This window comes from Dipodomys merriami, unplaced genomic scaffold (genome assembly GCF_024711535.1).
Source record: "Dipodomys merriami isolate MVZ:Mamm:240054 unplaced genomic scaffold, mDipMer1.0.p SCAF_60, whole genome shotgun sequence".
NCBI lineage: Eukaryota > Metazoa > Chordata > Mammalia > Rodentia > Heteromyidae > Dipodomys > Dipodomys merriami.
In genome coordinates, this window is record NW_027206180.1 from 6,291,809 (window position 1) to 6,307,366 (window position 15,558).

The 15,558-nt window shown below is 49.0% G+C and overlaps 1 protein-coding gene across 2 annotated transcripts in view; it reads right to left on the reverse strand.

Annotated features, from left to right (window-relative positions):
* Nucleotides 1-11,215, reverse strand: part of LOC138814570 (E3 ubiquitin-protein ligase MGRN1) — a 51,416-nt gene extending 40,201 nt beyond the window's left edge. For both annotated transcript variants that reach the window (XM_070003571.1, XM_070003570.1), the window contains exon 1: nucleotides 10,998-11,215. In XM_070003571.1, coding sequence (XP_069859672.1) covers nucleotides 10,998-11,085 — 88 coding nt within the window. In that variant the 5' untranslated portion in view covers nucleotides 11,086-11,215. The remainder of the gene's footprint in view (nucleotides 1-10,997) is intronic.
* Between the last annotated feature and the right edge of the window lie 4,343 nt (nucleotides 11,216-15,558).

Consider the following 15,558-nt stretch of genomic DNA (forward strand, 5'->3'; position numbering starts at 1 on the left):
AAGATCTTGGTTGGAAGGCAGTCTGGGCAGCAAAGTCTATGAGATTCTTATCTCCAGTTAACTACCAAAAAGCCACACGTGGCTCAAGTGGTAGAGTGTTATCCTTGAGCAAAAAAGCTAAGGGACAGTGCCTAAGCCCTGAGTTTAAGCTCCATTACCAGGCACAAACCAAACCAAACCAAACAAAAAAGATTTAGGACACTGGTTGCATTATAGAGGTAAGAAATCATGGATTAGTCACTTAGAGAAGATTTTCCTTTAAGCTGTTAAGAGCATTTTTTTCAATTACTTTAGCCTGTCATGGAATTTCTTCTAAAACATGCTGCTGAACTTTTCTAGGGGAAAGTTTTCAGCTTTCAGCTGTCACGTATCATATAGGTACACATGTAATCTGATATGCCAGAAATTCCATTTTCTCATGCATTTTGCAAGTTCCATACAATCATCCCTGATACTTGCAGAATATTGATTGGTTCAAGGATCCTGTGGGTACCAAAATTCATGCATGCTCTAGTTCCATATATAAAATGGTGTTGTACTTGCATGATGCCTCCACCAACCCTTCCTTGTACTTCAGATCCCTTCCAATTACTTGCAATGAGTAGCATGTAAATACCATGTGAACATGTTGTTCAGTGCTAATTAGAGAGTAATCTCAAGAATAGGCTGGGGGGGAGAGGACACAACAAAAGGGTTTAAGAAAGTATTTGTTGTTGTTGTGCTTGCTTCTGAACTCAGCCTTTACTAGATAGATGACTTACCACATCCCCTTTATTTAGATAAAATTTTGAACTTCTCCCCGCAACCCACCCAGGGATGGCCTCCTATCTATGTCTCCCACGTTCTATCCTCAGATCAGGTATCAAAGGCCCAGCTTGTAAGAGCCCAAAAATCTAAGCTGTGAGACCCCGAAAGGATTGGGGGGTTGGAATGCCTTCTCCCAATACACTCTCGAATGCTCAGAGTTTTCCTGGAAAGGTCAACCAGTCCTGGCTTAACAGGAACTCAGATTTCACCTTAAACCGTGTAGGAGCCTAAGGATAGTCTATGCAAATTGAAGGCTCTACTGTTTAGCTCTCCTTCCCAAAATAAGACAGTCACCTACCACTTGTATACAAGATATTGTCACATGTTGAAGTTTATACCTTACTTCCTTACACAAGACCAATAAAAATTTGGTTAATGGAACCTTGGGACATGTTGCTGGCAGAAGGCTACAGGTCCCCTGGTACCCTAAATCTCTGCTGCACAGTCCAGTCTGTTATTGTGTTGCTCCATTGCAGTGGATTAAGGAGCACACAGCGGGATGTGACATCTGGCTCCAACATGGGGCATGAGGGCTCGTAGTGAACATGGGGCCTCACGGTGAAGAACAGAGAACCAAGGAATTTGGGAGGTCAGCTGTGGAATGCTGAAGAGTTTGTGATCCAGGAATGCGAGCCAGGACATGCGTCAGGACTGCCAGGGTATTCAATGGGGTTAGCTCAAAGCAAAGGGGCCAGGTATCTTGAGCCGGTGAGCATGTTGCTGGCCGAGTCAGAAATACAAGAAAAAGGATATGGAGGAATTGGCCCTGTATATAGAAAGTATGGTCATCTGCCACCGCCGCAGGAAATGCTGCAAGGGCAGCAGTGGAGGGGGATTGTTTGATCTTTTTATGTGGCTCAAAGCCTGGGGAAGAAAATCCATTTAAAAGTTTGGTCTTTGTGCAATGTAATCCTAATGATGTTGCAGCCTCCCCAAGATCCTCAGCCAACAAAACATGGGCCTGTGTGGGAAGCTCCCACACAACAGGGAAATGTGGCTGGAAGTTTTGAGTCTTGTGACGGAGGCCAAAAGGATGTGGCTAAAAGCTCTGAGTCTTGTGACAAAGAGCACAGAGACATGGCTGAAAGCTCTGAATCTTGTGGCGAAGAGCAAAAGGATGTGACTAAAAGTTTTAATTCTTGTGACAAAAGGCAGAAGAATGTGGCAAAAGGCTCTCGATCTGGCAACAAGGAGCAAAAGGTATATGAAGCCCAGAAAGATTTACCTGTACTCAGACCCCTCAGGGCCCTCCAGTGCGGTCATCTGCCTGGCCCATAGTGAGTCAAGCGGCTTCCCTTATTTCTCAGGGAATCTGGCAGGCTCAACAAGGGGAACTGTAAGCTTACACTGATATGCCTTGGGCGGCACCCGTAAAATTACAGCCACTTAACCGAGAGTAGGGCAAAAAAATCTCCTAGAAAGACACTTCCATGCTGAGTATGAAGCACTGTCTTATAAGACCCTTTGGAGCGGGTAATGGTAGCTCACACCTGTAATCCAAGCGACTCAGGAGGCTGAGATCTGGCACTGTGGCTCAAGTGGTAGAGCACTAGTCGAGCTGAAGAGCTAAGGGGCAGTGCCCACCCTCACGGCCACCCTCCCAGAAAAAGACGACCCTTCAGAGTTGAATGAAACAGGCTACTTCCCTTTTTACTATGGGCATTCTCCCATGACTGGAAAAACCAGGCCAAAACCTGCCCAGAACCCAGTCAATATCTATAATTTAAAATGTGGTGGAATGAGGAAGCTCGCAATCAGGCTCTGAAAAATCAACATGCACAGTCTCCCATAGAAATTGAGGTGGACTGGCTTACCAGACAAGGGGTATGGCGGGACATACAGCTAGATGATGATGATCAAACAATTAACCACATGTGTGCTTCTTGTTTGAGAGCTTAGGAAAAAAATAGCGCAGTCAGGTCAGATAGCTACTCTTTGTGTGAAAATTAAGCAGGGAGGCACTGAGCCTTATGTGGATTTTATAGCCTGGCTGGAGCACAGTCTTCATAAGAGTGTGCCACAAGCTGAGTTAAGAAACTCACTTCTCCAAATGCTCGCTTTTGATAATGCCAATTCAGAATGCCAAAAAGCCTTATGCTCATTAAGGCCACCAGTGGCAGCAATGCAAATTATACTAAGGCCTGTAATGACTTTGTTACCTCTGCTTATAATGCTAACCTGCTGCTGCCATCAGCTATAACAAGGCTTAAAGTAAGATATTTTGGATGTGGAAAGTTAGGGCATATAAAAAGGGAATGTCGGCTGGGAAGGTAGCTCAGTGGTAGAGTGCTTGCCTCACATGCATGAGGCACTAGGTTCGATTCCTCAGCACCACATAAGCAGAAAAAGCCAGAAGTGGCGCTGTGGCTCAAGTGGTAGAGTGCTAGCCTTGAGCTGAAGAGCTGAGGGACAGTGCCCAGGCCCAGAGTTAAGGCCCCACGACTGGACCCAAAAAAAAATTATGTCGTAAAAACAAAGACTTTTCTGACAAAGATCCCAGGCCACCTGGGAGATGCCCCAGATGTGGTAAAGGAAGGCACTGGGCAAATCAATACCATTCTAAACATAATAAATGTGGCAAGCCTCTTTCCCCTTTGGGAAACCAGTGAGCGGGCAGCCCTTCGGGGCCCTAGAAACAAATACTGGAGGTCCAGCAGATGCCAGTCATGGAGTTTCCATCGTAGCAACTTTTCGGACTTGGTTGCCACCACTGCAGGCAGCACAGCAGCACAACTTAAAACTGCAGCTCCTTTGATTTTAACTTCTGATCAGGGTGTTGTTAAAATATCCACAGAGGTGTAAGGGCCTATACCTAAATCTACAGTAGAATTAATTATACGAAGAAGTAGTTGGACTTTTTTAAAGGGCCTAAAAGTTCATGTAAGAGTTGATTGATGAGATTCTAATGGACATATTCAGATTATGGCCTCGGCACTGTCTCCACTGCACATCAAAGCAGGACACAGAACTGCCCAGATTCTGCTGCTCCCATATAAGGAGCACATACACACACACCCCTGCACCTCCCCCCCCCCCCAAGAAACATTAACAGGAAGGAGGCTTTGGCAGCACCAACAAACAAATTTGGTACAATACTATCATTGGGCCTGGTCACCATGAGTGCAATCTCATCATAAATCATAAAAAGTTCAGAGGACTGATAGATACGGGAGCAGATGTAACCATTATTGCTCAAAAACACTGGCCTGCTGCTTGGAAAAAGAAGAAAAGAACATTCAGGTGTCAGGAGTAGGAAGTGTACAAGAGTATGGCAGAGCACCTCCATACTGACCTGAACAGGGCCTGATGGTCAGGTGGGACACATACAACCTTTAATCTTTAATGCAGATGTCAACCTCTGGGGGAGGAATCTCATGGCACAATGGGATTCTCAATTTTTTTCTCTTCCCCACTGGGTTTTTCCTGATGGCCACTGATCGGCATCCATAGCCCTTGCTTCTTAAATGGCTTACCACCACCCCCATATGGGCTGATCAATGGCTGTTGGCCAAAGAAAAAGTGGACACTTACACCATTTGTCTCAGGAGCAGCTCAAAGCTGGACATATAGAGCCCTCAGTCAGTCCTTGGAATACTCTACTTTTTTTTTTTTTTTGGGTCCAGTCGTGGGGCCTGAACTCTGGCCTGGGCGCTGTCCCTCAGCTCTTCAACTCAAGGCTGGCGCTCTACCACTTGAGCTACAGTGCCACTTCCGGCTTTTTTCTTTTTGCTTATGTGGTGCTGAGGAATCAAATCCAGGGCCTCAGGCATGCAAGGTAAACGCTCTACCACTGAGCCACCTTCCCAGCCCCACGGCTTTTTTCTTTTTTGGTTATGTAGTACTGAGGAATCAAACCCAGGGCCTCAGGCATGCAAGGCAAGCGCTCTACCACTGAGCCACCTTCCCATCCCCCTACTCCAGTATTTAGTAAAAAAAAAAAAAAAAAAAAAGCCAGGCACCAGTGGCTCACGCCTGTAATCCTAGCTACTTAGGAGACTGAGATCTGGGGATCACAGTTCAAAGCCAGCCCGGGCAGGAAAAGTCCATGAGACTCTTATCTCCAATAAACCACTCAGAAAACCGGAAGTGGCAGTGGCGCTGTGGCTCAAATGGTCGAGCACTCACCTTGAGCTGAAGAGCTGAGGGACAGCGCCCAGGCCAAGAGTTCAAGCCCCACGACCAACAAAAAAAAAAAAAAAAAAAAAAATCAGGAAAACTTCGATGCTTCAGATCCTAAAAAGATAAAGGCTGTTTATTCAGCCCATTGGCACTTTACAGCCAGGGATGCCTTCTCCTACAATGATTCCTAAAGATTGGAAACACAGATTTAAAAGACTGTTTTTTCTCCATTTTTTTTTTTAGCAGAACAGGGTAAAGAAATATTTGCCTTTACTATCTTAAGCATAAATAAGAAAGAACCTGCAAAGCATTACCAATGGAAAGTCCTACCCCAGGGAATGCTTACTAGCCCTACTATGTGTATTATGTAGGGGTTGTTCTACAAACTGTGCGGGAATCTTTCCCAGATGCATATATCATCCATTATATGATAACATATGGTTGGCTTCACCTGATGAGATCATGTTAGACAAACTTTTCACAATGTTGCAGGAAAGGCTTTTGGGCTTCAGGACTGAGGAACAGGGCAGAGGAATAAATCCAAAAAGCCTCCCCTTACTCTTGAGAATCAGAATAACTGGTAATGTAATTACCCCATAGAAGAGTCAATCAGAACAGATGGGTTGAGGACCCTTAATGATTTTCACAAGCTGCTGGGTGATATTAGCTGGTTACGGCCCACCCTGGGAATTCCAACTTACAAACTGCAGCACCTCTTTTAATATTTTGCAGGGAGAGAATGACTTAAATAGCCCCCGAACATTAAGCCCACAAGCTTGAGAAGAGCTACGATGACTAAAACAACATATTCAAAGTATCTGGTTAAAAAGAGTAGATCCGGAATCTCCAGTACAATTGTTGATTTTTCCTACCTTACATTCCCCATTAGGATTATTAGTTCAAGAAGGATGGGCAGAATGGATTTTTCTCCTTAACAACTCAGATAAAAAGTTAGAGACTTATTTGGATAAAATAGGTCAAGTGATCTTGCCAGGGAGACGAAAGCTTAAAACTATACTAGGTAAAGATCCAGACTGAATTATTATTCCTATGTTATATAAGGAGTTTGAAAATAGTTACCAGGAAAATCTATCACAGCAAATAGCTCTTTCCAATTATCTAGGACATATGGGATGCCATTATCCAAAAAAGCAAAATCTTTCATTTCTAAAAACTACTCAGTGGATTTTGCCAAAAATTGTTAAAAGTTATCCTATTTCAAAGGCGCCTATTTTACTGATGGTAGTAAAAAGAGAAAGGCAGCTTATTTTGGTCCAAAAATAAAAATAATTAACTCCCCTTCTCAAGTCTGCACAGCAAAATGAGCTACTTGCCGTCATTCAAGGATGAGCCTGCTTCTTTTAATCTTGTCACAGATTCACAATATGTGGCCAATTTTCTTCCTTTAATAGAGACTGTGACACTGTTCTTAAGGGAGACTCCAATTATTTTTCTTTACTGAGTTACGAAAGGAGGTGTGTGGGGGGGAACCTCCCCCTTTTTGTGATGCGTATCAGGACCCAGCCATTTATCCCAGGGAAACGATTCTGTAGATCAGTTGATTACTCCTTTACTCAAAGTACATATTGGCATAAGTTAACACATGCCAATGCTCCTGGCTTTCCAGACAAAATTTCATTTGACTCACACTCAGGCTCAATCCATTATCGCAGCCTGCCCTACCTGTGCCCCAATTACCCCATCCTCTTTTTCTCCTGGAACCAACCCTAGAGGTTTAAAGCCTAATGATATCTGTCAAATGGATGGTACTCATTATCCATCTTTTGGTCGATTAAACTTTATACATGTCACAATTGACAACTTTTCTGGTTTTATTTGGGCTACACCTTTATCCAGAGAAAATTCTAATCATGTAATCACCCATCTTCTTTCCTGCTTCGCTGCTAGGGGTGTTCCTTCTACTATAAAAACAGACAATGGCCGGGCGCTGGTGGCTCACACCTGTAATCCTAGCTACTCAGGAGGCTGAGATCTGAGGATCACAATTCAAAGCCAGCCAGGGCAGGAAAGACCATGAGACTCCAATCTCCAATAAACCACCCGACAACCGGAAGTGGTGCTGTGGCTCAAGTGGTAGATCGCTCACCTTGAGCTGAAGAGCTGAGGGACAGCACCCAAGCCCAGAGTTCAAGCCTCATGACCAAAAAAAAAAAAGGCAATGCCCCTGCCTATACTAGTACTAAATTGCAAACCTTCCTAAATAAGTGGCAAATTGAACCTATTACATGAATCCCTTATAATCCACAAGGTCAAGCCATTGTGGAATGCGGTAATTTTACACTGAAGTCCCAATTAAATAAACAAAAAAGGGGGATAGGTATAAGTCACTGGACTCCCAAAGAACAGATTGCAATGGCATTAAACATTCTTCATTTTGAAATTTTAAATTTTCCATCCAACACTTCAGCAGCAGATAAATACTGGAAAGACCTGGAAAAACTCCAATCTTCATGTCAACTACATGGTGGGATGATGACAATGATAATAACTGGAAACCCAGAACCGTCAAAGTATGGGGCCATGGCTATGGCTGTATATCCACAGGTTCAGCGGACATCTGGCTACCAGCTGAGGAATTAAAACCCAGAAACGAAGAGAAAATCATCCAACATCGAGGAGCCTCTGGAAGAGGTCCTCAAGATGAGGATAAGCAGGGTGCCAGTGATTCACGCCTGTCATCCTAGCTACTCAAGAGGCTGAGATCTGAAAGCCCCAGAAAGGGCAGGAAAGTCTGTAAGACTCTGATCTCCAATAAGCCACCATAAAACCGGAAGTGGTGCTGTGGCTCAAGTGGTAGAGTGCTTGCCTTGAGCTAAAGAGCTGAGGGACAGCGCCCAGGCCCAGAGTTCAAGTCCCACGACTGAAAAAAAAAAAAAGAGGATAGCTAAAGGCCCAAGGAGAACAGAGAAAACCAGATCTGCAACCATTCCCACCTGGGAACAGATGAAGCTTTCACAAGAAGCTGAGAGATGCTTAAAGGACAGGAAATTAATGCAGTATCTTCGTTTATGATGATGGTGGCACTTATTCATACTGCTAGTGCCTCTTGCTCAGTACAAGCCTGTTTGGGGGATTCCTATGCTGGGTAAATCATTGTACTTGAATTGTACTGTGATACGTAACAACTCAGAAACTGGACCTGTTTGTTGGTATAGAGTTAAAATATTTAGTCAGAGGCTGGGAAGTTGGCTCAGTGGTAGAGTGCTTGTCTCGTATGCATGAGGCCCTGGATTTGGTTCCTCAGCACCACACAAGCAGAAAAAAAGCCGGAAGTGGTGCTGTGGCTCAAGTGGCAGGGCACTATCCTTAAGCTGGAGAGCTGAGGGACAGTGCCCAGACCCAGGGTTCAGCCCCCACGACCAACAAAACAAACAAACAAACAAAACTTAGTAAAAAAAAAAAATTTGAAGGGCCTTGGATGAACATCTCTGGTCAATCTAACAGAAATAATATCCAACTTGGTATAAGCTAATGGACTCCCCTGAGGATGAAGGAGAATACAACTTTCAAAATGCAAGGTTTTTTGTTTTGTTTTATTTTTGTTGGTGCCCAGCTAAGACAATGTTCTTATTTGGGAAATGTCACCGTACATGTGGTCCCTGAGTCAGAAATTACCAGTTCTCTAAACCTATGCCTTCAATTGGCCATTGATACCATGAATAAAACCTTTTGCATGAGGGAAGGCACTTCAGTGCAAAATATCCCAACACAGAATTGAGTAGGACTTGCTGTCAGTTTGGAAGGGCACAAAAATGGAACTCAGGATGAAATTAGTCAGCAAGAAGATGAGAGCTTAAAGCCGGGAGCCGGTGGCTCACGCCTGTAATCTTAGCTACTCAGGAGGCTAAGATCTGAGGATCATGGTTCAAAGCCAGCCCAGGCAGAAAAGTCTGTGAGCCTCTTATTTCCAATAAACCACTAGAAAACCGGAAGTGGCACTGTGGCTCAAGTGGTTGAGTGCTAGTCTTGAGCTGAAGAGTGCAGGGACACCACCCAGGCTCATAGTTCAAGCCCCACAACTGACGAAAAAAAAAAAAAGATGATATCGTAGAGAATGAACCTTGGGATCTGTTGCCAGTGGGAAGCTACAGGTCCCTGGTACCCCAAATCTTAGTTGCATAGTGCAGTCTCCTTTACTGTGTTGCTACCTGTCACGGTGGATTAAGGAGCACGCAGCAGGTTGCAACACTAGATAACCACTACTGAGCTTTTTGAGATAGGGTCTCCCAAAAATTTCCTTCCAGACTATCCCCAAACTGTGATCCTCCAGCTCTCTAACTCCTCAATCTCCAGTTCCCATTGCTGTCCCTGGACTACAGGGGATGACATAAACATGTTCAATTTGTATTTCACATTTTAATCTGGTTAACTGTGAAGAACATAAAACAAAAATAAAGTAATTTACATGTCAGAAAAAAAGAAGCACTGTACTCATAACCTGACATACAGAATAGTAATCTCTTTGTATAACTACTTAATAAAAGGAAAAAACGGTTTAGCTGGGGACAGTGCTCAGCAATAAAGCACTTGTCTGTCACGGAAGAGTTGCTGGGTTTTATCCCCAACAACACAAAAATATTAGTCGAGCAAGTCAGCCTTTGAACTTTGCAGGCCCACTGCTGTCTGTTACCAGCAGCCCAGCCCAAGTAGCCAATAGGTTCACCTGAAGGGCCAACAGCAATCAATCAGTGACAGCTGGTTAAGATTAGTCTGTGATTCTGAAACCAAGTACAGGCTCAGAGGAGATGCATAGAGTGATTGGAAAAGTCTACCACAGCATAATCTGAAAGTGGTGCCTGTGTGTGCCCTGTATGTGGCTTTGTAAAGAGCGCTAGAGTTCCAGGGATCAGGAGATGCCATAGTAAGCCTTCTGGTATCTGTGTCATCCCATAGCTAACTGCTTCCAAGGTCTTGGTCAGTCACATAATTTCCTTTGTGAGAAATCGCAGCCACCTCTGCCAAAGATTTAAGTGCCAGGCACAGTTCTGAGCCGCAGTGCAAGTTACCATATCATTTTATACAGGAGGAAACTGAAATCCAGGGAGGTTAAATAATTTGACCAAGAGCACTCAGCCAACATCGGCAACCAACTGTTCCTTCAGATCTGCGGAGGGTTTCTAGGAGAAGCCTTGGCCTACAGCCCTCCACCTGGCCAGGCCACCCTGTCACTGGGCAGAGATTGCTCTGCACTGTGGGAACAATACCTTCTGACCAGCCATCTCCATCCCCTTCCAACTGCCCCGCCAAGCAGTGCCAGTTTTCTGGCTCTGCCACCAGAAGCCTCGGAAGCTCATCTCCCTTCCCTTAGGAAGGAGTGGACACACTTGAGTGGATGTCAGACTCACCCGAGGAATGGGTTTAAAATACAAGTCCCTAGACCCCAGGGTCTGAAGCAGGGCCCACTCGTGGAAGGTGTGGTCCTGGACCGCATTCAAAGGAAATCTGGCCTGGTGTGGGTGGGAGGGTCAGAGGACACCTGACGACGGTAACAACAGATCAGATGCTCAAAAGCCAGGACCAGGGATGCACCTGCACGTCCCACGGCCCGAGATCCCTTCCTGTCTTCGCTTCTCCACACCACGCAAGGCCCCACAGAAGACAGCAGAAACGGAGCTACAAGTTCGGTCTGGCCCCGCTCGCGAGCGAGGCAGCAGGGTCGGAGCCGGGCGCCGGTCCCAGCTGTGTGTCCATCCATCCAGTCCAACGCCACTTCCTCCCCCGCGGCTCGGGTCCCGGGCCGTTTATCAGAGCGACGGGAGACGCGGGCAGGTGCCCTGCGGCCAGTCTCACGGCACCCGGCGCCTCCGAGGCGGCGAGAGGGGACTGGCCCAAGGTGACCCGTCGCGAAGGGGCCGCGCCCGGCCCGGCTCCGGCCAGGCCCCCCGCAGGGCCGCAGCCGGGAGGCGCGGGGCTCCGCGGGGCCCGGGGCGGGGGGGGCAGGGAGGGTCGCAGGCCGCGCCGGGCGCCCGCGCCGCGCCTCCCCGCGCCCCCACCACACCCCCGGCCCGCGTTCCGGCCCGCGCCCCTGCGGTCCGCGCCGCGGCACTCACCGGACTTCGGAGGGTAGCGATAGGCCGAGTTCGCCTGGATGTCGATGTCTTCCACCCCCGCGATGCGACGGCTCAGGATGGAACCCATGGTGCGCGGCACTGCCCGCCGAGCCGGGGCTGGGAAGGGGAGCGGGAGCGAGGAGACGGCGGCCGCGACCTCCTCAGAGCGACATCGCCCTGACCAGGCCGCACGGACGCGCGTCCACTGCCCCGGCGGCGCCCCGCCCCCGCCCCGGCCCGCTGGAGCCCGACGCGGCGCCCCGCCCCCGGACTGACGCCCCCTGGGAAACAGAGTCCACTCCAGCGGAGCCGCGGCGCCACCAACGCGTGGACACACTACATCTCCCAGGGTGCTCCGCGCGCGACGGGCCTCCGGGGGAAAAACCAAGGGGCCCGGGCGGAGGGAAGTCCAGCCTCCGGCCGCGCTCAGAGAAGCCTTCCCTGCTCGGCCCCCTCGCGGAACTGAGCCCAGAACTCGGCCGTCTCCTTCGGCATCGGTTTGTACGCAGACCCTGGTGTGGAAACAGCGCCTCCGCTCGCACCCCCACACCTAAACATCTTCCCGAGCCACGGCGGCTCCCCCACTTCCCAGGGCCGGCAGAGGGTGCACCTTTACCTGCCGGGCGGAGAGACCCGGCGACCCCGCCCGCCGGCCCGGGGCGCGGCTCGCGCGGGACGCCGCCCGAGCACCTGCGGCGAGCACCTGCTGGAGCTGGATCCCGCCCGTATTTACACACGCGTGCGACTTGTGGGTGCGGACGCGGGAGGGAAACACTGGCCCGGAGCCAGCGAAGGGGCGACTCCGTTCAAAAAGAATGCGCTCTACCTGACTCACCTAACCCTTTATGAGAACGGTTTTTAAAAAAGAAAAAAAAATTACAAAGCATACAGATATACCAGAACCCAAAGCATCTCTTAGGCCCCCACGTCCTTAAACCACTGCTTTGAAGACTTGACTTTTCGCCCCCGCCCACCACGAAAGACTGGACCATGGACACTGAGGCACAAATGCCCCCACATAAAGCGCTGAAAGCCAGTTTGCAACCATCAGGGTCAGGGTTGAAACCTCACAGGTTGCAATTAATTTCCTGACTTTTGACTCACACCTCTGTTGCAAGAGACCAAAGGAAGGTCCGTTACCACTCCCTTTCCCAGTTGAGGAACTGGGTTTCCAAGAAAAGTGTTCCCCAATCCACGCTGTGTGGGGAGAGCAGCTAGGAAGGCCAGCAGCAGGCTAAAGTCTCAGGTGGTAAATTCACCATTGTCCATGGTTAAAATGTCCTATACCTTTTGTGGGGGGAGGGGGGCGGCTAGAATCCAGTGTTGTCAGATCTTGGAATGACACATTAGAAGTGTGAGGTACCTGCCTACTTGTGTAGGCATTATTGTGCTGGGCGCCTTGTTCAGAACCCCACTTCGTTCTCTTATAGGGAAATTGTTTTTCTCCACAGTACAAGGGATTGAACCTAGGGCCTTAACCATGCTAAGGGAGCACTCACTCTGCCACTTTATGCCTTTACCCTGTAAATTCTTCTGTATTTTCATCCAAATTTAAAGAGGCTTATATAAGTACCCACTCCAGTTCACAGTGAATGGTATGATAAAGCTGGAATTTGTGTTACCTAGCACTTCCCTTTCTCCCAAACAGGAATGGGCTATGTACCAGATTTCAAGTCCTGTGAAAAAGGCCCCATTTAAGGTGGCTTGGAGGACAGATACCAATGTCCAGATGGAATGAGGAAGTGAGTCTAGGTGTGGAAATAAGCCATATGGCACACAGGTAGGAGAAAAACCAAGGACTCAAAGTATTCCCACTCAAGAGCAAAATTTAAACCATGGTTGACAGCCAATAAATTCCACAAAACAGGGCATAGGCAATCAAAAGTAAGCTAATCAGGGCTGGGAAGGTGGCTCAGTGGTAGAGCGCTTGCCTTGCAAGCCTGAGGCCCTGGGTTCGATTCCTCAGCACCATATAAGCAAAAAGAAAAAAGCCAGAAGTGGCACTGTGGCTCAAGTGGTAGAGCGCTAGCCTTGAGCTGAAGAGCTGAGGGACAGCGCCCAGGCCCAGAGTTCAGGCCCCACGACTGGACCCAAAAAAAAAAAAAAAAAAAAAGTAAGCTAATCAAAGACATAGAACCCACTCCCAACCCTGTCTCTGCTTTTTCTACCTGCATCCTATCCTCCTGTCTTGGTACATTCTCCTACCAGCCCAATATACACAACTCCCACTCAGTGTGGCCTTTCCTTTTTAAAAAATTCCTTTCCACTGACTCCTATATACACTTTCAGATGCATACTGACAAAAATCTATGATTTAATTAATGGCCCTTGCTGATCCTGCAGAGGGAGGAGTCCTGAAGTCCGACCTAGTCAAGTGAAAAACAGCCAACAGCATATCTTCCCTGTAGGCCTGGACTAAGGCAGGTATTTCACTGGCAAGACCTTTCATTAAGTCTTCTCACAGAAATGAGGAAACCTTTTCTCTGCCAAAAACTATTTGGATATTTATAACATCATTCCAGAGCCTAGATTTATTGCATTTCACTTTGAAACAAGCTCCTAGACTGTTTCAAGTCCTGCTTGTGGTTATCTTGACAGGGCCAAACTACACGATTTTGAGGGTTTCCTAAGCAGTCCAGGCTGGACCTCCCTCACCCCTGTGGACTCAAAGTGGGCTCGGTGCTCTCCCAGCAGTATTTTTCTGTGTTTAGCCACACTCAGCTGAGAGATAAAGTCTTCCCGATTGGGCCCATGTTCCACTATCATCTCACGTGATTCATCTGTTTATGGAACAAATATTTATCATCTAACTACTATGTGGTAGGCTATGAGGCAAGATGGAATGATGGGACATGCTAAACAAGGACTTCAAGCCTAAGGAAGAAACAAGACACATTTCGGCAAGGTCCTCAACCTCCCTGGCCCCAGATAATAGAAGAATCTAGAAATGCCTTCCCACCCACTACCCCATCTCCTGGCCACAGCTGTCAGGTCCCATACCTGCCTGCTAAGAAATCCAAAGTCCAGGCTCCTAGCTGAAAAACAAGGTATTTCTTTTTTCTTTCCTTGCCAGCGTTAGGAAAACAAGCTGGCTGGGGAGGGAAGTAGGCTGACCCTTCACTCGTCACTTGGACTTCACCCCTCGCAAGATTAGCCTGGAAGAGCTCCTTCTACGCTAGGCAAACCACTTGCTCTGAAAGCCAGTTTTAAGACTGAGTTTGTCTCTCTTTCCTTGTGTGTAAAATGAGGTTTGGGCTTCCACGAGTGGTCTAGGAGGCGGCAAAAGGGCTGAGAGCTAGAACTGGTTCACCATCAGCAGGGAGAGTCTGGGAGATTTCCACACGAGAGGAAACAGACTAAAGCATTCCGGACCGACACCCAGGTCTGTCTGACTCGCCAGCCGGCCCACTTTCCACCAAGCTTTATTGCAGTTCCCATGGCAACCAGGGAATTGGAGATCATCCTTGAGGTTGCCTCTTCTTGTGTGCTGAGCCCGTGCTGAGTGCTTTGTTCCCGACAGAAACACAGGCCCATTCTAAGAGGAAGGAAGAGGAGAGGGAGGAAGAAGAAAAAGGAGGAAGAATAAACCCTAGCCCACGTGGTAGTAAAGTGTCTGAACCCCCGCTTCCGCCAGGGCTGAGGTCCCTAGGGCCAAGCACCCAGCTTCGGCCCTCTAACAAGCTAACCCCCATTTCCTCCTCAATCCTCCGGGCTATCTAGGGACCCAGCATCCGTACCCTCTACCAGTCCCCCTACCATCCTCCTCCCACCACCCCAATGGAGGAGACTCCGCGGGAACCAGCTCAGACGAAGCCCGGCCGGGCCGCACTTCCTCGGGGAGCTCCGCCCGTGAGCAGAGCCGCGCCCCTCCCCGCAGCCCTTTCCCCAGAAGCCAAGTCAGGGCCAGGAACAGAATTAAGGACCCCCCCCCCCACAAACGGGCTAGAACCACACCAGGGCCGCTCAGCGGGGGCGGCGACGCCAGCCCGCAACCTTCCCGCGCGTCCCGACCCCGCAACCAGCCCCAACGTTCTTCCACTCGCGACGTAGACCGGAAGCGGCATGCGGAGGCTGTAAACACGGTCCTCGACGTCCCCCCCCCCCCCCGCTCCCGGCCCCGCCCCCGACACGTGACGTACACCCTGCCCGCCCCCGCCGCCACCTCATTGGACAGCCAGCTTTGTTTACCTTATATGGCCAGGTCCTAACACCCCACGGCGGGCCATTGGCCGGGGGACGGCCTCACTCAGCTGACATCACCCGAGAAAGAACGGTGCAAATAAACCAGAGCACTCTGGGAAATGGAGTCCTGAGCCGCTCCGGAAGTGTCTCCGCGGGGTCCTGGCGTCCGCTGGCTGTGCTGTGCGTGGGAAAGTGGGTGCTGCTGCGCCGGAGGCTGTCGGCCCGGCCTGTCGGTCCCGGGAGCCATCCTGTCCCTTGTCGCTCCCGCCGTGTGGCACGATCGAGAGCCAGGCCGGGTTGGAGAGGGTTGGGGAGAAGGTTGATGCGAAGTGTAACACTGCCAGCCCCACACCGGCAGGCTTCCCGGAGGCAGTGACTT